Raw genomic sequence first — 24,753 nt, 5'->3', positions numbered from 1 at the left:
TTTGACAGCTCCCCGGCTAGTGGCTCCCTGCCATTGGCTCAGTGCAGCGGAGCGGCAAGGCTGCGCGCTATAATAGCACCATGCCTGTGCGAGGCAGCAGCTCAGACTCCTTCGGCAAAGCCAGAGAGATGCTGGTGCTGCTCCTCCTCCTCCAGCAGCAGCTCTGAGGGGAAGGGGAGGGGGACCGTGGTCAATGCCTGCTGGCTCCGGCCATTGCTAAGCTCGCCTGCTTGCTGTGTCTCTGTCTGCCTGTCTCTTTCTTCCCCACCCTGCGGAAAGGGAGAGCCGGGCTCCCGCTACTTCCCCCGCCTGAGCTGGAGCGAGCAGCCGGAGGGAGCGCGCTGTGCATACCTCTGGTGCGCGCGCCTTGTGTGTGCTCGGGGCTCGCTTCCCCCCCGGGTTTCCCCACCCACTCCCGCCACCACCCCATCGCCGCTTCCTCGCACCGCCACCCTACACGCGCACGCACGCACATACATACACGCGCGCGCGCTCACACACACACACACACACGCCCGGCGCCTTGCTTCCCGGCTGATCGGGCACCCTCGGGGTGCATGGAAGCAGCGGCAGCAGCAGCCCACGAGGCGGCTGCCCCATGGAGTGTTATTACATTGTCATCAGCTCCGCGCACCTCAGCAATGGACACTTTCGCAACATCAAGGGAGTTTTCCGAGGTCCTCTCAGCAAGAACGGCAACAAAACTCTGGTAAGGAGCCTTCCTCTCCACCCGCCCGCCCCCTCTCCTCTTCCTCGCTCGCTCCATTATCTGTTGATGCCTCCTTTGGGTTAACTCTGGGTTCAGCACCGCAGCGTCCTGGACAGCTCCGAACGGCGCGCTTCAGGGAAGGTTCTCTGTCCGTTTGGTGGAGATATATTTGAGGTTGAGGAAAGCAGTCTCCCCTCCTTTCTTGTCTTCCTGGACAGGGCTCTCCAACGTGCTCATTCTGTGATGGGACATGGTTTACCGTAACCCCCAGTGGAAGGGGCACAGTCTGTGTACCGCACAGATGCTCTTGCTTATTGGTCGAAGCAGTGGTTAGTTCGAGTCCTTCTTCTCTTGGAGGGCACAGTGTTTAAAACAAGCTGTGCAGTTATCTGGTAGAGGTTACGACTCCAGAAGAAGAAGTGGAATCCCTGTTATGTCTAGCTCTGGTTCAGCTTTGTTTAATACCAAAGAGGGTGTGAGGGTCTTCAGAAAGTGAAGGGAGAGGCAGATGGAGGCTCAAACTATTGAGTTTTTCATTAGGAGGTTGTTGAAGAATGATAGTAGTTCGGAGCATCCCCCTGTTGATAAGAAGAGGATATAAATCAACTTATAGTACAATTCTATGCATGTCTACTCTGAAGTTGGCCCCACTGCTTTCAATGTACCTTACTCCCAGATAGTGTATCTAGGATAACAATCTTGCACACCTGTTCACATTTGACTTCAAAGTGCTTAAGAAGGCATTCCTATACCCTCTCACTCAGGAGTAAGCTCCTTTGAGGATAGCAGTATGCACATAAGTTTGATGCTGACTAACTGCCAATGGGGCGGCTTGAGTTGAGAGTGCACTAAAGGCACACCTACCTCAATGATATATTGGTATATTCAGGTTGCCAGCCAAATTACATTAGTTGGGGTGTTTGGCTGGCAACTCTTCTGTTAAATCTGTTGACGAACACATGCTTGGTCTGACTTGAGAGTGATCACATTTGTTGTGTCTGTGTTTGAAATTGTTGACGCTGGAAGGAATTGTTTTCTGAAGAAGATCAGCTTCTTCATATGACATATGGCATGCAGGAAGGCTACCCACTGTGGACCTGTCACCATGTGCAAGAGATCCCTGGAAAAGTTCTATAGTACTGGATCCAGGTTTGGAGAGAGGAACGCTGTTTTCTCACTAGTGCTTACTGAAACTTTTCTATAGCAACAATGCAGTAGGAACTCAGCACATGTCCCTTGTGTGGAAGAGTTGCTTCCTATGCTTGCTAAAGATGGTTACCTTGTGATTTCTCTGTAAATATAGTGACTGAGCAAAGTTTGAGGCAAGTCCTAAAATAAATTACACTAAATAGAAAATTACACTGGTTTGGGAAATGTTGGCGCTCTCTTCTGTGGTTATCGCTGGAAACACCTTGTTAAATTCATTCATGTTTCACCAAGCAGGGACACACAAACAAAATGCCATACTGATGTTTTGCATACACAGAGATTCCTATGAAATAATAATGGAAGATTGCATGAATTATGCCAAGTTGGGTGCTGTGCTCTTTAAGGAGCAATAAGGCAAGAATGATTCATTGATGAAATTAGCAAGCAGCCCTCAAGCATTTCTATCCATGTTGGTTAAAGTGTGTCAAAATCTTATTACCTTCATTGTTCACTAGCCTGAGCTTTCATTGCTATTATTGGTTTGTGTATACAGAATTTTCTCTGTGTCTTTAACAACTGTGATCCTAAATACAATTCCTTGGAAGCAAGTGCCCATATTGTCAATGGAATGTACTTCCAAGCAGGTGAAATGGGTTCCTATCTCAAATATCTATAGGTAAATTTGTTACCAGAGAAGATTTGCTGCAATATTTCAGATGGCTGCAACAAAGTTAATGTTACACCTTGTGGAGGATTGCAACTCAAGTTGACGCACTTCTGCAAAGTTCTGTTTGGTGACAAGTGGCACTTTGAAATGTCATGTTGATCACATTCCATATATATATATATATATATATATATATATATATATATATATATATATATATATATATATGTCAAACACCTTTTGTCATGTTCCACTAATACATCTGAAAGTTCAATTATCTGCTTATTATTTGACATGATTGGGAGCATATCTTAAGATAATTTCTTACGTACCACATTCTCCTGTAGAAAAGTCCTAAATGTCACCAATCCCTGAGTACTGACATAATTTGTTTTGCCTTGAAGTTATTTTGGCATGTGGCAAAATTGGCCTTTGCTGCAGATCTAATTCAGTTTCTGTATTTGGGGAGAGTTTTTTTTTTTTAAAGTTAATTTAATGAAAGCGATACAGAAGACTTCCTGAAAGGTAATATAAGGAAAATCTTCTTATAATACAACCTAATGCTCTCAAAAATGAAATTCATTTCTTTTTGGAAGTGAATGCAAAATTATTTCACAGACCCAGTCTACCAGGATGTAAATGTACTTCTTAAATGTAATTTAAAGTGGAAAAATCTTTCAAGGGAGATATGGAGTTTTTCATAAGTAAAAAATACATAGTCTGCAATCTTGACTTTCTCTTCTTGATACGTAATAGAAAGGGGCATTATGCATGAAAAAGGAACCAAATTAGCAGCATAATGGACAGGAGGGGAAAGAAGCAGGGCTGGCACCCAATTGAAGACAGTGTGGTTAACTTTGTTAAAGAATCAAATTAAGTTGCATGATTTTACATATTAGGACAAATGGGAAAAGCTATTCATTTTTGTTTTTAGATCACGGATGGGAAGGGGGGGGGAACGTGTTGCTATCCAGGTGTTCCTGGACTACAACTCTTGTATTCCTTTAGCACTGACTATGTTGGCTGGAGCTGATGGGAATTGGAGCCTTATAATATCTGGAGGGCTGCAGCTTCCCCATCACTGTCTAAGGTGAGTCCAAGCAGGCACCACCTTAGAAGATGTGTTCCATTCCATGCAAGAAGGCATAATCTAAGTTAGTGCTTACCACTCACAGTTTTTTGTCAGAATTTTTATTTTAAAACAGTTTCCTGATTTATTAGTATTTAAAACTTTTAATAGATTAAGCAGTGCCCCCAGGTTAATGTAACTGCTGAACTAAAAGTTGTATTCTATGGTGAAATATATACAATTCAGTTGTCCCCAAAGTAGCAAGTCTATTGTGATCTGTGCTCACATCCCAAATCCAGCTGTTGTCAACAGTCTTTGCTAGTTGTAGAGTGTGGTGAAAAGCAACCATTTCTTCATAGTTCATGGAATAACTTCAGTGCTGTTTATTAAGTCTTTGATTGACGATTGACTTTGTCCTGAAGAGATGTAGATATATCATTCCACCAAAAAATTGTGTGCGTCTCTCTCTCTCTCTCTCTCTCTCTCTCTCTCTCTCTCTCTCTCTCTCTCTGTGTGTGTTTGTGTGTGAAATGAATATATATATATATATATATATATATATATATATGCACACACATGACTGAAGCCAAAATGAACTTTTACTGAAACCTTTTTGTGACATCAACACTGTACAATCAACTTTAGTGCAGGAGACCCACGTTGCTTTGTTGGCAAGAAAGTGCATACGTTCCCAGGGAACATCATATATTGAAAAACCCATAAGACTGGTTAAATGAGCAATTTGTGACTTTAGATGTAATGAAAGGGGCCCTGGTTATATCAGCTTTCAAGGGAGCTTATTTTATTGTATTTGTGCAAATTCTCCATTGGCCAAGAGGGGCCACTGCTGAGCAGTTTATCCCCCTCTCTTCTGCTCTCGTCTCTTTCTCTTCTGAACTAACTTTGCCGTGTGGTTGTGGTCTTAAGAATGAGGACAGTAGATGTTCATCCCGCTCCTGATCTAGTGAGCAAAGAAGCACAAATCTGAGGATTTATTGCTGTTTCTCAGATTTCTAGTTGAGGGTGGAAGGGGTGGTAGTGCCTTAGGTCTTTTCTTTGCTTGCTTTGCTACTTGAAAGTGACTGGTGAGATGATTGTGCAGCTACGTAGTGTTAAATAGAGGAAATTAAGAGCCTCCATTCATATCAGTTCCATAGTAGGAAAGTGTGACACTCCCTCACCCTCACATTCATGGCCAAGTAAATCAATAAAAATAACTAACTGAGGTTCTGCTCCCCGCTAACATAAACCCTGGCTATGCCCATGATCACATTATTTTCATTTCTACCATGAGATGGGGAAAATGTTTCACCGTGATGAGGATGCAAAAGGAAACTAAAGAACAAAGAAGTTTGGGACAGGGAAGGAGACCAAAAGAGCCGTGAGATTGGAAAATGGCTATGGATCAAGAAAACCATGAGTGAACATTGTAGTGAATGTAAAGGTTGGATAAGATGCTATAAGCCCAGGATGGAAATTTGTGGTCCTCCATATGTTGTTGGACTCTGACTCCCATCAGCCTTTGCCAGTATAGTTAGTGGTCAGGAATGATGGCAGCTGTAGTTCACCAACAAGTGGAGGGCCACAGGTTCCTTGCCTCTGTGGTAAATGAGTGTAATCAAAACAAATGTTCAGAAGGAGCACGGAAATGAACTCAAGCTTTGATGCTGTGTGTTGCTGTATGCTGTAATTAAAATTATGTAGTGAAATTTGAGGTCCTGTAAATATTTCCCTGGGGATAAGTGCAATGAAGCTCAACAGGACCTACTTCTAAGTAGATAAAGGTAAAGCACCCCAGTTAAGTCCAGTCAAAGGCGACTACGGTGTGCAGCGCTCATCTCACTTCAGACCGAGGGAGCTGGTGTTTGTCCACAGACAGCTTTCTGTGTCATCTGGCCAGCATGACTAAGCCGCTTCTAGCCATTTACCTTCCCATCGCAGTGGTACCTATTTATCTATTTGCACTGGTGTGCTTTCAAACTGCTAGGTTGGCAGAAGCTGGGACAGAGCAATGGGAGCTCACCCCGTCATGTGGATTCAAACCGCCAACCTTCTGATCGGCAAGCCCAAGAGGCTCAGTGGTTTAGACCACAATGCCACCCGCTCTCACTTTCCAAGTAGATATGCATATGATTGCACTGTAAGTATGTAGAGAATAATGCTGCTAAGGATGTGTGTTACAAATAAATGATGGTGGGGTTTAGTTGGAATTGTATCAGAAAGATTCCTTTCCATGACAGGACTTTATTTAATTTAACTACAAAGTAGCAAAATAATGAATATGAAATAAATTTTGAGCACAGAAAAATTGTTCGCAATGGCCCAACAACAGCTGGACAAAACATACCAACTGTTTCAAAACTCTCACACGCAACATGAAGACAAGAAGCAATGATATAGCAAGTCAGAGTATTCAGCCCAGTGTTGTTATTCAGGCTAACAGTATCTCTCTAGGATCTCAGAAACCTGTTATCCTGCTTCCCCCCCGGGGATACTCAGGGGTACGCAGTACCAACACCTCCCCTCCAAATGTTAAAAGTGTGGCACTTACTGTAACGACTTCATGGTGAGTACCAGCACCTTCCCCCCCACACACCGTAAAAAAGAATTAATAATAAGCACTGGCATCATCTGACACCTGATCATTTTAATTGAAGATGCTAGAGATTGCAGCTGGGACCTTCAGCATGCAAACATGTGCTCTGCCACTGCATAATAATCCCTTGCCATAAATTGTGTTCTATAAGTACAGGAAAAGTCCTGCCTATAGGAGCAGTTAATCAATGGAAGAAAATACCTGGAAAGGAAGTGGGATTTCTTTTAGAGGAAGCTTCCAGAGAAATGAAAGTATGGCTGTACTTAGATACACCCCCCCACCCCGCTCTCCATTGCAGTGCCAGTATTCCATTTTAACTTCTGCAATGCAATTCAACTCTTTCTTTATTATTTACATTTTATACTTCTTACTATAAAGAAATTCTTGAAGTGATTCACGTCATAAAGATGGTACTTTTAAAACCATTTCAAAAAGCAGAAAGATCAAGAACTAAAGAACTATAGAGTCTAGTTAATGATCAAGATTCACAGGAAAAGGGGCATGTTTTCAAATAACAACAACAACAACAACAACAACAACAACAATATATTTCTTTATTACTTATACTCTGCCCATCTGGCTGGGTTTCCCCAGCCACTCTGGGCGACTCCCAATAGAATTTTAAAAGCACGATAAAACATCAAGCATAAACAGGGCTACCTTCAGATGTTTTCTAAAAGTCAGATAGTTGTTTATTTCCTTGACATCTGATGGGAGGGCGTTCCACAAGGCAGGTGCCACTACTGAGAAGGCCCTCTGCCTGCTTCCCTGTAACCTTGTATAGGAAGAACACTTCTATGTTGATGTTTCCTGAATAACAGGAAGAGGAGAGCATTCCACAGGGTAGGTAGGGACTATTGCAGAGACAGCGTGCTTCCAAGTTGCCATCAAATAACAATTTGCAGGTTCCGGCAAAACCCACGAAGCCTCCCTTGAGTATCTTAATGATCAAACAGTTTATACAGGGGAAGGATGTTTTTCCAGGTAACCAAAATTGCTGAGGGCTTTGTATATTAACATGTATTCTACTGAGCACCCAGGCAGCTGCATTTGGAACCAGCTGTAGCTTCTGGATCAGATTCAAGGGGAGCCCCATACAGAGCACTTTACAGTAATCCAGTCATGAGGTCATCTAATTGTGAGGTTATCAGTGCATAAACCACAGGGGCTGACCTATTCCTGCTTGCTGTTCTGGAGCAGGCCTTAGCTGGTCAAGATTCTATGGCTTTTAAAATGTGTCTGTAGGAAGGTGGTTATTGGCTTGCATGGGCGTACCGAAGGGGGGGCAGGAGGGGGCAGATGCCCCCCCCTAGAAGCCAGCTGCCCCCCCCAAAGCAGCCTTGAGTCCCTGGCAGGACATGGAAACGCAAACACGCTTCATGCCCCACCAACTATATATGTCTGGTGGCAGTTGCGGAGGAAGGGGGGAGCGGCAAAGCACCTGAAAGAGCTGGCTGGGTGGGGGGGGGGCGCGCCAATCAGCACCCCCGGCAGCCGGGCGGATGGCGCAGCTGCGCCAATTGGCAGCCCCGGTGGCGCTCCTTCCCTCCCAGCAAAGTGGCTGCCCGTCCCCCTCCCTCCAGGCTGACTCTCTGGCAAACCAGCAGCTCGTGAGCAACAGCACCGGCAAAGCTCCTCCGTCTCCCCCACTCGCTGCAAAGCGGCTCCCCTGGCTTTTCTGTGCTTTTATCCTATGCTTTTCTTGGGAGGAAAACCCGCGGGGTTGACTTCCGAGTAAACCTGCTTGGAAGCCGCCTCACCCTCTGCTTTTGTCTTCCACAAAATCAACACCATTAAAGCTCCGCAGCAGCTACTTCCCACCTCCAGAAGATCCCGGTTTCAGCTGTGTATCCCCCACCACCACCTCACCCGTCTTTCAGATAATTCTTCCTGTTACAACCCTCTGCTCAGCTCCCGTGTTTTCCTCCTATTTTATTTTGTGTGGACCCTGATTTCCTCCCGCCCCTCATCCGTACGGAAGAGATTGGGAGGGGGTTGTTTAGGCTGTGAGGGTCAGGTATCGCGCACAACTGCCCCGGGATTGTTGAGCGAGGCAAACTCTCCTGTACATTTGCAAAGTCGTCATGATCTCCACCTCCCTCTCCCCACCCCACCCCCTCCTAGAATCCTAGAGTTGGAAGAGACCACAAGGGCCATCCAGTCCAACCCCCTGCCAAGCAGGAAACACCATCAAAGCATTCCTGACAGATGGCTGTCAAGCCTCTGCTTAAAGACCTCCAAAGGAGACTCCACCACACTCCTTGGCAGCAAATTCCACTGTCCAACAGCTCTTACTGTCAGGAAGCTCTTCCTAATGTTTAGGTGGAATCTTCTTTCTTGTAGTTTGAATCCATTGCTCCGTGTCCGCTTCTCTGGAGCAGCAGAAAACAACCTTTCTCCCGCCTCTATATGACATCCTTTTATATATTTGAACATGGCTATCATATCCCCCCTTAACCTTCTCTTCTCCAGGCTAAACATACCCAGCTCCCTAAGCCGTTCCTCATAAGGCATCGTTTCCAGGCCTTTGACCATTTTGGTTGTCCTCCTCTGGACACGTTCCAGCTTGTCAGTATCCTTCTTGAACTGTGGTGCCCAGAACTGGACACAGTATTCCAGGTGAGGTCTGACCAGAGTGGAATGCAGTGGTACTATTACTTCCCTTGATCTAGATGCTATACTGCTATTGATGCAGCCCAGAATTGCATTGGCTTTTTTAGCTGCTGCATCACACTGTTGACTCATGTCAAGTTTATGGTCTACCAAGACTCCTAGATCCTTTTCACATGTACTGCTCTCAAGCCAGGTGTCACCCATCCTGTATTTGTGCCTTTCATTTTTCTTTTTGCCCAAGTGTAGTACTTTACATTTTCCCCTGTTAAAATTCATCTTGTTTGCTTTGGCCCAGTTCTCTAGTCTGTTAAGGTCATTTTGAAGTGTGATCCTGTCCTCTGGGGTATTAGCCACCCCTCCCAATTTGGTCATCTGCAAACTTGATCAGGATGCCCTCAAGCCCATCACCCAAGTCATTGATAAAGATGTTGAATAAGACTGGGCCCAAGACAGAACCCTGTAGCACCCCACTAGTCACTTCTCTCCAGGATGAAGAGGAGCTGTTAATGAGTACCCTTTGGGTTCGGTCAGTCAGCCAGTTACAAATCCACTGAATGGTAGCATTGTCTAGCCCGCATTTTACCAGCTTCTTTACAAGAATATCATGGGGCACCTTGTCAAAGGCCTTGCTGAAATCAAGATAGGCTACATCCACATCTGTCAAAAAATGAGATCAGATTGGTCTGACATGACTTATTTTTCAGAAACCCATGCTGACTTTTAGTGATCACAGCGTTCCTTTCTAGGTGCTCACAGACCATTTGCTTAATGATCTGCTCTAGAATCTTTCCTGGTATTGATGTCAGGCTGACTGGGCGGTAATTGTTTGGGTCTTCTCTCTCCCCCCTTTTGAAAATAGGGACAAAATTTGCCCTCCTCCAGTCTGCTGGGACTTCGCCTGTTCTCCAGGAATTCTCAAAGATTATTGCCAGTGGTTCTGAAATCACCTCTGCCAGTTCTTTTAATACTCTTGGATGTAGTTCATCTGGCCCTGGAGACTGTACATCTAAACTAGCCAAGTATTCTTGTAAACTAGTTAGCTGAGTTGGTTTTCCTTGTCTGGGTGTTTTGTACCTCAAAGGTTGTCACACTTTACAAAGCGGGCAGTCTTCTGTCTTGCTGAGTTAGTTTTTAAATCAATTATTTCAGAAGGTCCAGTCCCTAAAAAATGCTCAACAACCCCCCAAAACTGCCAGATTTTAATTCTGAAAGTAGATCACAGTTGGCCACCCCTGGTATAAGACATGTAACTAGAATAAAAAAAATAAAAAAATCAAGCAAATAATTGTAATAACTACCGTAATAAAGCACTGCTATAATTATATATAATTTTCCTAAAATTTTGGTTTCATTCGCCTTTCTGTGCTGAAATGTCACAACCTGAACGACCATGGCTTGCCCCCCCCCCCCTAGTTTTGATCCTGGGTACGCCCCTGTTGGCTTGTTTTTATTTCATTATTTATTTTGGGTTCTCATTTTGCATTTTTATGTTGTGAACTGCCTGTGATCTTCAGATGAAGGGTGGTATACAAATTGAGATGATGATGATGATGATGATGATGATATTGTACCTGCCCTTGGTCTAGTAGGCATTCTAAAACAGAACACGCTACAAAAAGCCCCAGGCATTGCATAAGCCTATTGTTTTAGATAGGGTTGCCAACTGGTGACTCACAGGCCAAATTCATGCCCCAAGGTGTTGTGATCTGATGTCCCTGCAAGTGTTGATCTAGGGGTAGTAAACGTTTTGCTCATGCTTTCACGTATATATATATATATGAAACCAATGGGCTGCCATGCCTATTTTGGTTGAACACTACTGTCTTTCAGTTTTGCGCTCACTCTTGAAGATTAAAGGTTCAAAGCAGATTTGTTCCTCAAGGACATCAGCTTCCATTTTTTATCTTGCAGTGCCTGAGTAAATGAGCACCCATGCTTGTAAGGTCCTTGCTACAAAATGATGTTGGCTTGATTATTGAACCAAGTTTGCTGCTGTGTTTAAAGTTTAAGGTTCATGGTGCATTTATAAAATGTGCTGTGCTTCTGTCAGTATGCAGCTGGTTGCAGAAATCTTACAAAGTCATTAAATTCACCTCTCTTCTGTTATGGTCTAAGTCACTTACAATCCATGCCCTAGAGGCTGAACCCTCCAGCAATGATTCTGTGCCTTTTCTCATGACTGCCCAGACAGACAATCCTCCTACAAGCTTCTTGTGGGCCCACAGTTTACAATTTTTCATCTGCTGTATATACAAAAGAGATGGCACCAGTGCTTCAATATTGTCATTGCTGGATATTTTCAGATAAATTTGCAGAAAAGGATCCTCACCAGTGTTCTTACCACTGAGGGCAGACTGAGATTGGTGAGGCAGTGCTTCCCCCCATTTGTCCTGATGCGACAGTCTCCATTGGTCTCCACAAGCTTCCGAAATGCAGTCCATTCAGATGGGGTCCTATCCAAATCCTATCCAACCTTTGCATTAGCAACTGACATTAAAAGAAGTCATGTAAATGCAAAATATAGATTTCCAGGCGTCCTGAATAAATGACAGTTGCCGCAGACCAATTTGCTGCTGATAGAAGAGCACCTCAGGCAACCGCTAAGGTTGGATTGAAGAAACTGTTGTACATATTGCTTTTCAGTATCTGTTGGAGGTGGAAATGAAAACCTTATGGTGTGTCGGCATATGTTGTTGGCAGCGCAGTGGGTAGCATAGAAAGGGGAAGAAATGTAGAAAGCTTCTGCGACGACTGGTTATTTCTTAGCTGTTAACGTTTTTTGTGCTCTTGATAGGTTCAGCTGGTAAAAAATTCAGTCCTACAAAAAAAGGGAGATACTATTTCAGAGGTATATGTTATAGAATAAATATCATTTTTTTGGTATACTGGTTCTGTGAAAAGCTTTGCTTAAAAGGATAGGAAGCCTCAGAAAGCCGAGCTCCCAGGGAAACAGCAAGTATCCCCTTCCCTGGATCAAGTAAAAAAAAAGCTTGTGATAATCCTGAGGGCCACAATTCTGGTAAGTAGGATTGGACTGTGCAAACAGTCAATCTTCCTAAATTTCAAGCACGGATTTTTAAAGATTGTTTCGGGTTTTGCCCATCAAAATTATTAACTGAGAAAAATACCTTTTCACAAAAGTCTAGCTTTGTCCTAATAAACCTGTTTAGTAGTGCTATAGGATTGTTTTTATTATTAATATCGAAAAATGGTGCTTCCTTGTCTTTTCATAAGATGTACAATTTAATTAAAAAAAGAAAAAGAAACCAACAGATAAACAACAGGGGGAACCAACGGCAGATCCTTAAAAGCAAAAAGGGAGGGGGGCAGGGGGACACTGATAGAGTTTGTCAATCACTTACAGGCATTAAGGTAGGATCCCAAAACAACACATTGGTTGAGATGCTCCAGTCTAGCTAGGAGGAGGCTTCCATTTGTGTATTCCTAGCTAGATGGGGGTACACTTGCAGAAATGAGTCATGTTCATGCAGTCCTTGTCTTTAGTCCAATGGTCAGTGCTTCCAATTGTTTGCTCAGCTGGGGGAGCAGAGAAGGATGGACTTAGTCCTCTTTTTCCTGTCAATCAAGCCACAGACTGGTGGAATGCTAACCCCTTTTGGAAAGGCATTCTTGCATGGAATTTCAGTATTGTGGACTTGGAGAGGGAGCTGAAGGGATGAACTGATGGCTAGAGTGAGGTTTAAATCTTAGCTACTATAGTCATGCTGGCTCCCTCGGCCAGTAAAGCGAGATGAGTGCCGCAACCCCAGAGTTGTTCGCAACTGGACCTAATGGTCAGGGGTCCCTTTACCTTTACTATGTGACAGTTATTTGATACATGCATATAGACATTCCAATAAGCATCTTTGACTTTGCTTCCATGATAGTTTCATGGTATAACTAGGACTTACCCAACCAAACCTTTTATTAGCCCACTTTTTCAACCAATAAATAAATCCAGCTCTAGCATATGCCATACTAATTTCCAAACTTGTTTCCATTTTTTTCTTGCTTAAAAATAAATCCTTAACACAGATATGGTTCTTCTGTTACCACTTGTCCATTTGTCTATAGTCCATGTTACATCTGACATTTAACTAAAAAGGAAGAAACCCAACAGGCACTTATTTTCTTCTTCTTTTCATCCCCTTGGTTTTAATTGGTAGCAAATCCCAATGTCATTGGAGTGATTCTGAAAATGCTGAGGGTCAAGGTCAGAAAGTCGAGTGACTTCTGTAGAAAGTGTCTAATTAAGGAAAAATAATAACCAGAAAATAAAAATCAACAGAATACTTTCCAGAGTTTAGTAACACATAGAAAAGTGTACACAAGTGTGCCATGATTACAAAATCTACCATAGCCACATTGGCTGGAATAACATGGGTGCATGGATGGCAACCTATTTGGCACACACTTCAGGAAATGTAAAAATAGAACCCAAACTGAGAAGTGAGATTGTACAATGAATGGAATCCAGATGAGAAGGACCAGATCCTGGCATCCTTGGTCAGCTGCCAGGGCCCATTGCCCTAGGCCTTCCTACGTCTTTTTTCCCCCTAGTCCTGGCACTCTTGGCAGGGGCAGAATCTAGCTGTGCTTTCGATGTCCCACAATGCCACTGACCTTGCATTGCTTTGGGAATAATAACATGGCTATGTAGAAGCAGCTGGCCAGGACTGCCTGATTTGCTATCAACCACAGTTAGGTAAGCCTGTCAGGTCTGCTGGCAAAGGAAGAGAGCCCACCAGAGGGCACAGTGCCCAGAGCTCCCTGAGAGGTAGACGAAATGGAAGCATTGGGCTGATAGGTGCCATCTTCTCAAGATGATTGAGGGGACCCAATGCGACATCCTGATGTTGCGCATGCGACTTTGCATGAAGTCAGAGGGCAGAGCTGAATGCCTTCTGAACATTGAGGGGGTCTGCCCCCCTAAAAAAACATTGGGGCCTCCGAAGGTGCCTTAGCCCCTAGAGACTGATTCCTATGATTCGGCTGAAGGGATAAGGTATATTTTTGGTAGGTAGAAACTCTAGCTTGCAGTTGAAGTAGAACAAAACATCTTACTAGATTCAAGGAATTCAAGGAGTGGGAGCTTTTCTGTCATTTCCAGGCTTTCTAAACTTTCACATACTCATTCCTTAGTAACTGATTTCATTGCTGCAGAGGTTGGATCTAATTAATCCAGCCTTGAAATTTATAATCCTAAATCATGCAGGATTTCTCGCCAGGTTTTTAATCTCGGGAAGGGTTGACAACCTATATATGAAGGGATACCTGTCTGGGTAGATAAATCAAGTAGTCAGAAGCTACAGGTGAGTTGATTTGCAGAGTATTCATAGCAGCGTCCTTCAAAATCTAGCAGTGTTTGAAGGGATTTACTGTCACTACCCACGTGACATGTTTAACACTTCATCAGGTGAACTGACCTTTAAATATGATCCTTCTCAAAGAAGTAGTGACAGAATAAAGTCTGATAACTGAAGCTCTGGCTACATTTAGTCCAACTACACAGACTTCCATAAGAGTACTGTGGTTTTAAAACAATTAGGGATCTGGGTTGTTTTTTTTTTAAGGTTATCCCCCCCCCTTTATAAACACATCCTATTCAGCAGAATGTCCATACTAAAAAAAATAAATTGATTTTACTCTCCCATGTCTCATTTGTCCACACAGTCTGATAGACTACAGTGATACACGAGATTTTATTTACTGTATATGGACAACAATAACATGGCTTGTATAATAAATTTCAATGTCTGTCAGTAAGGGCAAATGAGGCCAAGGACAGAGAAGGAAAAGAAGAAGAACTTGCAACTAGAGGAATAAAAGGATTGCACACAATGTGCCCCCCCCCCCATGGCAGGTTTATTTCCTTTACCCCCAGCAATTTGTTCAGCCACACCAAGTCTACCAATTTACAAAGTGGATTATATTCAGTACAATTAGAGTACCAAGTAACTATTTTTCACAGTATTACTAATGGGGCCATACTGTCTGTTGGAGATGAAACAGCAGGGATCATTCCGTTTGTAACTGAAGGGTTAATTCTGTTAGTGTTAAAGTCAAACAGGCAGAGTGGCATGATCTTCACTTACGTATGTAACACAGACACTGATTAGCTGTGCAGTTCTGAAGGAGCTTTTCCACCCTGCTATGTAAAAGGCTTGATTAAGAAAGACATCTCTGTTCCTTTCTCCTCAAAGCGTACATTGTTTGTTCAATTTATGGTCAGTGAAGTGCTATCGGGACCCCCCTCCCCCTGCTCTGGATTCCATCTGTTTTATTTAAGTGACTTTGCTAACACTGTCATGTACCACTTACAGCCGCTTTAATGAAAAAATGTTGTCAGTGGTGGAAGGGTTGTGCTCCCAATATTCTCTTCAAGCTTGGAAAACCAGTTTAAATGAAAAATAGGTAATGTTGCAATATGGAAAGATATTGCAACACTGAAAACATGTTGCTAAGCCGTGCATGTTTTATACATGTCTCACATTTCAGTTGGGCACCTTTGTTCTTTCTTTAAAGCGGGCACTCTTTGGGTTCCTTAAATCAAATACAGCAATTGCCATGTATACATCAAATTTGCTACAGCTAATGATTGGCTGATCAGGAGGATGTGCCAGGCTGCTTTCCAGGAATCACTTGCTTCATAATAGAAAGTGTAACCTATCTCTCTCTCTCTGTGTCTCTCAACATCTGAGTGACACATGAAAAACTGCAATATAAAGTGTCACCCTACAGTTTCATTTTCCTCAGTAGTATTGGTTAGATTTGCACCCTGCCTTTCTGAGGCTTATGACCCACTCAAGGTGACTTACATAGAATTAAAATCACAACCATAGCAAAACATCTATTATATATAAAGACAAAGGCGACAGATGGAAACAGTCCTTAGCAGAGGCACTTATCTAAGGTGGCACAGTGAAGGAAAATGGCAATATCAGCCCTCGCTGGAAATTTCCCCCCAAGAACTAGGGTAAAAGTGTATCCCAGACCCTTCTACCCAGTTTGGGTAAACTGTGACCCTCTCATATGATAGGTTTGCCATATTTCAAAAAGAGAATATCCAGATTTTCCTGGACATTTCAGCAATTTCCGTACAGATGGTGTTTAAGAGGGCCAAATACCAGGTATGTCTGGGAAATTGTGGACATATGGCAACTCTACCATGTGATGATGGACATCCCATCATTCTTGAGCATTGACCAGGTTGGCTGAGGCTGATGTAGGATTTTGGAGTCCACAAACAATGGGAGAGTCACAGATTGACCGCCCCCTCCTTTAAATGGACATCCCAATGGTTGACTGCATGGGTTCTACTGCTGAACTGTGAGCCCTTCTCTTAGCATCACCTTTCCTTATTCTTGGATTTAGTTCACAGTGTCAAGTGTGAGTGTGAGTCGGGCTATGCACAGGTACAGTGGTGGTGATGCACAATGATGTTGGTGGTGGGGAAATGCTGCATGCATTATGTTCTGTGGAAGCACAAGAGAATAGGTTGTTCTCTGGCACAAATCTTGGAGAGGCTAGATTGTTTGGGGATCTATAAGGCTAGGTCAGGCAAGACAGAACCTCTGACAGCTTCCAGGAAGTTGCTTCAACAAAGGGCTGAAGTCAGCTGAGTGCTGAAGCCTGCATTTGGCAAGCAAAAGACTCCATAGCATCTTCCGTTAAAAATATTAGGTAGGCAGAGATGGGGAAGACCTCACTGAAAGCGGATGTCAATTGGAGTAGACCAGTGTTCTTCAACCATGGGTTCAGAGATGATGATCAACTGCAAATCTAATCATTCCTTGCTTCTATCTAAACTGGTCGGGGTGGTGGTGGTGGTGGTAATTGTAGTCCAACAACACCTAGGGAACCAAAGTTGAAGAACACTGGAGTAGACGGTAGGGCTACATGGACAAGCCCTTGCTTTAAACTGATGAGATTTAGCCACTGATTCCATAACACGAAGTGGCAATATCTAGCTTCTGCTGGCTTCTACTCACTGCAAATAGCAAAAACTTCATTTCCCATCTACTGTATCTCCAAAGACTTTAGAATGTCTTGCCTCACTTTCATGAGTGCTAGAAACATGTTTTTTAACAAATACTTCCATTCTCAGAATAATATTCCCCTTTGGTTACCCTATTGCACAATCCTGACTTAATGAGAGCCCCCCCCCATTTAAGTAAGTAATTTCCTGTCTAGTTTGTCACTAGATTCTTGTGATATTGTTGGTTATTGATATTTCTAAAAATGGTTGTGCAAGTTATTTTCAAAGATTGTAATGCTCCCAAGTTCTGTGGTCTAGCTGTGTTGTTGTTGTTGTTATTATTATTATTATTATTATTATTATTATTATTAAATTCCATGAGGTTGAGGTCTATGAATGCCTTCTGAAAATGCCATCTGTCACTCAGGCTGTCTGTTGTCAGCTCAGGCTGCATGTTGCATTTTGTCTGTCTTCCTCGACCACCATCCAAATGGCATTGGATGTGGAAATATATTTGCACAACAATGAAAATATGAGCATTACAAATTACTAGCCATTAAACAGTGCAAAATATTAATGGATGCTTTTAAAGCCAATATTCATAAGTGACTTATAGACCATAATACCAAGCACACATGCCGGGAATGTGTTCCGATTTCAAGAATGGATTCCTAATGTATAAGTGACATTTCACATTTGGACACTGCTCAATTTATTTTAAGTGCTCTTACTAATAACAAATGGTGGTAGTGTAGTACATGATTAATGTAAGCAGAATCTTGGGGGTGCGGGGGTGGGAAAAACTTTTGAAAGATTTTGCAGAGGAGTCCCAGAATGCAGATGAGAAGGACCATGTCCATTTCGAAATGTGCACCCCTCCTCCAAAATAAACCCACCTCTTTTCTAAAATACTCTCTCTGATATGCACTTGTGCATATACACACTCCCACCTTCTCTGTAAACCTGTAAATGCCTCTTTGCAGAGATTTCATTCTTCCTGATCTGCAAGAAGATACATCTTTATTTACTGTATTTCTTATTTTGCAAAACAATGTCCAAATTGCTGTGACACAGTCAGATGTACAGTATCATCCCCACTGCTGACATTGCCTGTTAACTTGTAGCAAATCTATGGACACAGTTACAGGTAGGCAGCCCTGTTGGTCTGCCATAGTCAAAATAAAAAAATAAAATAAAAATAAAAATAAAAATCCTTCCAGTAGCACCTTAGAGACCAACTAAGTTTGTTCTTGGCATGAGCTTTCGTGTGCATGCACACTTCTTCAGATACACTGAAACAGAAGTCACCAGACCCTTATATATAGTGAGAGAGTGGGGAGGGGTATTACTCAGAAGGGTGGTGGGAATGGGTGAATGGCTGATGGGTGTGGAAAACCTGTTGAGGACTGTTAACGACTGCAATTGGTCTTACAGGAAAAAGCAAGGGGATCAATAAGTCAATATCAACTAAGTCAATAAACCTATTGACTTAGTTATGCATCAGTCCCTGCTCGAAACTGCACCCCCAAGGTACTGTAATAATGAGGCTGAACATGGCTTGTGCAACTAAGGTTCTGTGTGCCCCTCTCTGACCCACACCAGGTGCAGATCTGCTGAAAGCATTCCCAGTCCCATTGCTACATCAAGAGTGTCATTTTTGAAAATTGAGGAGCGGGAGAGAGTGAAAAGTTGTGGATGTCTTCAGCATCCCCACCTGATCTTTTATTTAAAAATAAAGCAGTGTGAAGATTTGATACATGATTTCATCTAAGGGGAATCGCAGGGGGTCCCAGGCAAATTTAGGGCAGTGTGACTGGTTCCACTGCTCTGGGTGCTGAGCCTAGGGGGTGTTGCAGGGCATCACAGCTATGATGTAGTGAATTGAGCAGAATGGCAGGTGGCGGGGGGGGGGCAGAAATCTGGGCTCACACAGGACGCCATTGAAATTTGAAAGACCAAAGTCCACCCCTGAGGGAATGTACATGCTGGTGGGATAAGAGCTGGAAAGAAGACAGAGAGGAATTCCTGAAATGAAATAACCCATTTCCTGGCATCAATCAGATCAGGCTTCTCATGCATACAGGAAGTGTGGTGATGGGAGGAATACGGCTGAAGGTGGTTAATGCAGGTAAAGGAGTGGGGAGAAAACCAGTGCTGGATTTAGGGCAGTGAGGGCAGTTGAAGGGGTGCAAGATGAGGGGAAGAGAAGAAGAAGAAGAAGAAGAAGAAGAAGAAGAAGAAGAAGAAGGTATAGTATAGTATAGTATAGTATAGTATAGTATAGTATAGTATAGTATAGTATAGTATAGTATAGTATAGTAGTGCTTTTTTCTGGGGGTACTCAAGTACCAGCACCTTTTTTCTACAAGAAAAGCACTGACAACAACTACCACCACCTATATTTATACAGGTAAATATCTAGGGAAAGTACCAAAAGGAATTGTTGTGAAAATAAGATGATGAAGATGACAACAACAACAGCAACAACAAGTGTGCATGCACACGAAAGCTCATACCAATAACAAACTTAGTTGGACTCTAAGATGCTACTGGAATGATTTTTATTTTATTTTTCTATTTCAACAACAATGTTGGGCAGCTCCCAACAAAAAAATAAAATAGTTAAAAACACTGTACAAAAAAAAATAGCAAAAGCACACAAGATTTTGTCCTTGCTCCAGCTGCTATCTTACCAAAGTCCACCACTGGGGGAGGGGGAGAGAAATGAAAAAGTCCCTGGCATCTGGAATGAGGGGCTAGCCATGGGCTGGGACATTTGTGTGTGCCACCTTGAACACAGGATAAAGAAATAAACAAATTAGATCTTGCTGTCCAGGGTCTATTCCCCCCCTTCTCCCTTCAACCCCCCCACCCCCACCCCTCACCCTGGGTCGTTGTCATGCCATTGGCTGGATGTGAAGGCATTCAGTCGAGACGGCAAGGCAGCTAAATTGCTTTATCCCTGTAAAAATCGATGACTAAACCTATGGTGTTGTGTACACTGCTTCATATGCACCAGTGCAGCGATAAATTATTCATGTTGTGCTCTGTCAGCAGTTTTACTGTAGACAGCAAGGCTACTGGCAGCATATAATCTTCAGGCACATGAGTGGATCTTTCAGTGATTATGGCCCGTGAGCATATTTTACGAGAGGTGGGCCAGATGTTGTTGTGTTTTCAAAACAGAAATGTGACTTGCTTTGCTTTTTCCAACCTGTCTGTCCTTCACTGCATACATCTCCTGGAATTTCTCTCTCTCTTAAAGTTGCTTTACGTGAGCAGGTGTGACATGCTGAGGGAAAAATGGAATCGTTCAGAGCTCTCACTTGTGATTCGAGGACCCTACTCCCGCATGTCAGGAATAAAACACAATGACACATAATTTTTTGGTTAAATGGAGGTAAAAGGCCACAACTTTATTGGTTACAGCGTGTGAGTGGTATTGGCTTAGGCATTGGGTTGAACAGACTATAGTTGACTCCCCCCGCAGAGCGTGGAGTCACTCAAGGGTTAACCGCCCAGGAGGTGGAGCCTGTTGATGCAAGATACAACTGGAAGCTCCACCCCCTGAAGTCACCGGAGGTCGTGCCATGGCCCCTAGCCACCAACAGGGCATTGGACAGGATCCACGACCACCGGATTCCTTTACGGAATACCCAAAATTTAGGAGGGTTAGGCGATGGCCCGAACCTTGCCCTCCGATACCACACTAAACCCAATGCCTAACCGCCAGTCTAACATAGTTGTGACAATTTGCTACGAGGTAGGCAAAAAACCAAGAGGCCGTGCCAATTTGCCACTTGGACAAAAACTCCTACCAGGCCCCTTGCACAAACAAGGCGACCAACCACAGCCCATAGCCGAAAAATGGAATCGTTCAGAGCTCTCACCTCCGAGACAATACAGTGTGGCTGGGGTAACTCAGTAAAATGTTGAATCTATGCAAAATAGAATTATCCTATTCAGTTTGGTTCTAAAGGCTAAAAGCACACACAGTTCTAAAATGATGGAAAGCCATTCAGTCAATAACGGAACTTTGTTTTTTTTTAAGGGAAATAAGAGTTAAAGTTGAAGCATCTGTTCACCAAGCTATTTTTAGAGCTCTGCTAGAAAGCTTTGGAATGAGTTTTGTCCTCTGTGTGTCTTTTTAAGAATTGTTTGTGATTTGGTATCTTGAACTTGCGTTACTGTCAGGGCGGATGCATTGAACTGTTTGCACAAGAGGTTGTGTGTGGGGGGTGTGGGTGTGGAGTGGGGTGAGGGAGGCAAGGCCCAGTAGTAACACAAATTAAGAGTAGTGTAGATGAATTGTGAATCAGTTACAAAAGGGCACTTGACTGCTAGTCAACCATGATTTGTTTTTTCTCTCTCTCTAAGCTAAATGTGTCACACAACAATCCTGTAAAAATCAATTGTGGGGAGGGGAGCAGATAAGTCTTTCATAACTTTAGATAATATGCATGTTGACTGGCTTTTTTCTTTTGCTTTTCCAATATCCAGTTTTCCGTTGCAGAATTACAATGTCGGCAAGGGCAATTTTGTATGACTTAGGCCAATCAACGGTGAAGGCACAGGTTTTCCTGCAGTGTGGGCCACCGTGCCATTGGGATTATGGAAAAAGGAGATTAGAATTACCAGACCCTGTGCCTCTTGTGGTCGCAATGACCTTGGGCTTGAGATGGGGGCATGAAAGAGCCAGGGAAGAGGTGGGCTAGGCGAAAAGCAAGGTGGCTGCTTCTATTTATATTAATTAATTAATTAATTAATTAATATACCAATGGGTTCCTAAGCAGTTTACAAGTATAAAAACCAACCACACACACATTAAAATACAGCTAATCATAACTGAAAAAAATGCAATAAAACAACCCCATTAAATCAATGGAAGGAAATAGCAGCTGGGAATGTGAGGAAGGCAGACAGCCATATCTGGTGAAGGTTTGTTTTAGCAAGGGGAGCCCAGATGTTACCACACTACTGTGTCCCCTGTCACCGAGGCAGGAAACTCTGGGTTGTATTACCTCAGGCAGTCGGTGACAGCAAACACAACTGAACACTCCTCCATTAAATAATAATAAAATATCCCTTCACATCGAAGCTAGCATTTTGGGGAGAAGGTTAGGCCAGAAACTTCCCCAGTGCTATGATGATTTCCTGCTACCATCTCAGAAATGTGAAAGTCTTTGTTGTCTTTTTTTACTCGGGTCTTGTACGTAGCAGGGGAGCATTCCGCCAAACATATGGAGGAAAAAGGCCAACCAAACTACATGGCTAATCAGAGCTTGCGCCACCTCAGCAAACATCATGCCACCCTGCCTGGCTGTTAAGCAACATCTCCACCCTTTGCCCTCTTGGCTAGTTGACTCTTAAGTTGCACATGGAGTGATCTCTGCTGTGGCACTTCCAACATTGTTGTCCTTTCATTCCCTCTCTCATCCAGTAATACATGTTGATTGTCTTTCGAGAGGGTTAGCATTCCATAGGGGCTATCAAGCATGCTCAGTACTCATTGGGCCTCTTAATATGTTTTAGGGTTGCCATATTTCAAAAAGTAAAATTCCTGACACCCACAAAGTTGTTGAGCTTTTTTTGGTGAACGAACTACAAAATAGTGGTTTTAAGCTTTTGGAGCTGTTTACGTTGCTTTTGGAGCTGTGTTGCCATACATCTGGGTTTTCCCTGGCATTTCCCCTCCGACACCATTTTTACACCCCAAAACCAGGACGTGTCAGGAATTTTCCTGATGTATGGCGAGCCTAATATGTTTTGTACATCTGCATATCTTGGAGTTACCGCAAGTCTGCTGAGGCACCCCTTTGTGTGTTTTGTGTTGCTGTTTTAGCTATATAAGGGATACCTCTCAAGGCATTGAATCAGAATTATCTGATTAAATGTACTAAATTGAACCAAGTCCCATCATGAGGGATGGGTAGTGATTGTGCACTTCCTCCCATTTCATCTTTTTTTTTTATTAAAAAAGCTTTATAATGGTATTCCACTTTGTAGGATGCTAATTGTTTGTCTATATGTGTGTGCATATGAAAGACCCATTCCACGAAGGCCAAGGATCTCGAGATTTGAAAAGTACCACTTATGTGTGGAATTGAATAGAAAGCAGTAATGATTGCTTTCAAGATCTCTTGCATTTGGGAATGATCTAAACACACATTTGCATGGGAGACCAGAGTCATAATGCCCATTAAGGGTCATTGTGCTGCACATTTTCATAATGAAAAGCTCCATTCTTCAGCTGCTATGATGAATGGAAAATTCATATGAACTGGAAGAAAGCAGCATCAGGCTCTGTGCATCTAAAATGGTTTTGAATAGCACAGTTTTATGGTAAATCCACAGAGTCTCTGTGTGGGGGGCTATCTTCCTTTTGTCATTCCTTTCATCCTTTGCTGTGTGCTTCTCTATGCAAATTTCTTTTTCACAAATACTGGATTGGGTCCAGCCCACCATAGGTGAGTGGTCATCATATGCAGAGGGTTTTCCCCATAGGGCAGTGGCGGCCAAACTCACCCGTAGGCCTCACATGAAAGTTTTGCAGCCGTAGGCCTAATTTCAAACACTCTGTGTGAGCCGTTGATTTAGAACTCTGACAAGAGTGTTCCGCTCCCTCAGAGTGGATCCTTTGGTGGGAAGTGTATGAGTGAAGTGGTGGTGGAAGAAGAAGAAGAAGAAGAAGAAGAAGAAGAAGAAGAAGAAGAGGAGGAGGAGGAGGAGGAGGAGGAGGAGGAGGAGGAGGAGGAGGAGGAGGAGGAGGAGGAGTTTGGATTTGATATCCTGCTTTTCACTACCCGAAGGAGTCTCAAAGCGGCTAACATTCTCCTTTCCCTTCCTCCCCCACAACAAACACTCTGTGAGGTGAGTGGGGCTGAGAGACTTCAGAGGAGTGTGACTAGCCCAAGGTCACCCAGCAGCTGCATGTGGAGGAGTGGAGACACGAATCCGGTTCCCCAGATTATGAGTCTACCGCTCTTTACCACTACGCCACAGAGCATGCGGTCTCTGACATATTAACACCTCCCATAGGGGAATGTGGCTGGCTACAGGACAGAGAAAAGGTTGCCAATTCCTGCTGCGAGGTCATAACAGACCTGTTTTCTCATTCCTATCATGCACGCATGGGAATATCACAGACTCTCCAACATGATGCAGCCAAAATGGTGGACACCATCTTCTGGGTCTAAGTCACGTGACCCACGCAAGATCACATTGTCTATATAGAAATGGAAGGCACTCTGTGTGTTTGTGGAGCCCCATATGTCACAGCTACCAATGAAGCTGTCGCACATGAAGTAGGCTGTGGTTTTCATGTAGTGTTTTGCAGTCGATTGCACCAATTGAGGTGCTTGTGCAAGGAATCATTTCCTAAGACAGCGTACTGGTACGTGTGTTCTGGAGATGAAAGTTCTACTTCCTGTGTCTGAGGAAATGAAGCGACTTCTTACAAACAAAGAAGACTTAACTAAATCTGCCCTGCAAGTAAGGATTTTCTGGGAGAATTGTGTTCACAGCCGCTAGTACAAAATAGAGCATTGCAGGAATAGAAAAAGTAAACATTCTGTATGACTGGAGGTTGTCCCACACTCATTCATATTATTGTAGTTGTGCACATCACCCATTGCTTAAATCCTTTCAAAGTCAACTGAAGTGTAAAAGGATGCAGCCAGTGTTTTCAGGTCACTGATTATGCCCTGCTAAGTCTTGAAATACATCTTAGTTAATATGGCTCAAATGAAGACCTCCTGGGAAACATTTATAATCCTCCCTCAGATCTCCAGAGGGAGAGCAAGGACTTGGTCCCATCCACACTATGCATTTAAACATGGCCTCCTTCGTGGCCTCCTGGGAACTGCAGTTTACTACAAAGACATTTACAATGATCACCACCCTTTACAAACTGCATACCCTCCAACATTTCTCAGATGAAAATGGGACATTCCACATCAGGAGGCTTCTCCAA

At 43.4% G+C, this 24,753-nt stretch overlaps 1 protein-coding gene across 1 annotated transcript in view; it reads left to right on the top strand.

Moving 5' to 3' along the window:
* Window positions 1-510: 510 nt before the first annotated feature.
* Window positions 511-24,753, top strand: part of ZNF804A (zinc finger protein 804A) — a 190,733-nt gene continuing 166,490 nt past the window's right edge. Inside the window, exon 1 of the mRNA XM_033166796.1 lies at window positions 511-709. Within this exon, the coding sequence (XP_033022687.1) occupies window positions 599-709 (111 nt within the window). The 5' untranslated portion in view covers window positions 511-598. The remainder of the gene's footprint in view (window positions 710-24,753) is intronic.

The sequence above is a fragment of the Lacerta agilis genome, chromosome 1, assembly GCF_009819535.1.
Source record: "Lacerta agilis isolate rLacAgi1 chromosome 1, rLacAgi1.pri, whole genome shotgun sequence".
Lineage (NCBI taxonomy): Eukaryota > Metazoa > Chordata > Lepidosauria > Squamata > Lacertidae > Lacerta > Lacerta agilis.
The sequence above is the reverse complement of the archived record's forward strand: the minus strand, read 5'-3'. Positions and strand labels throughout refer to the sequence as shown.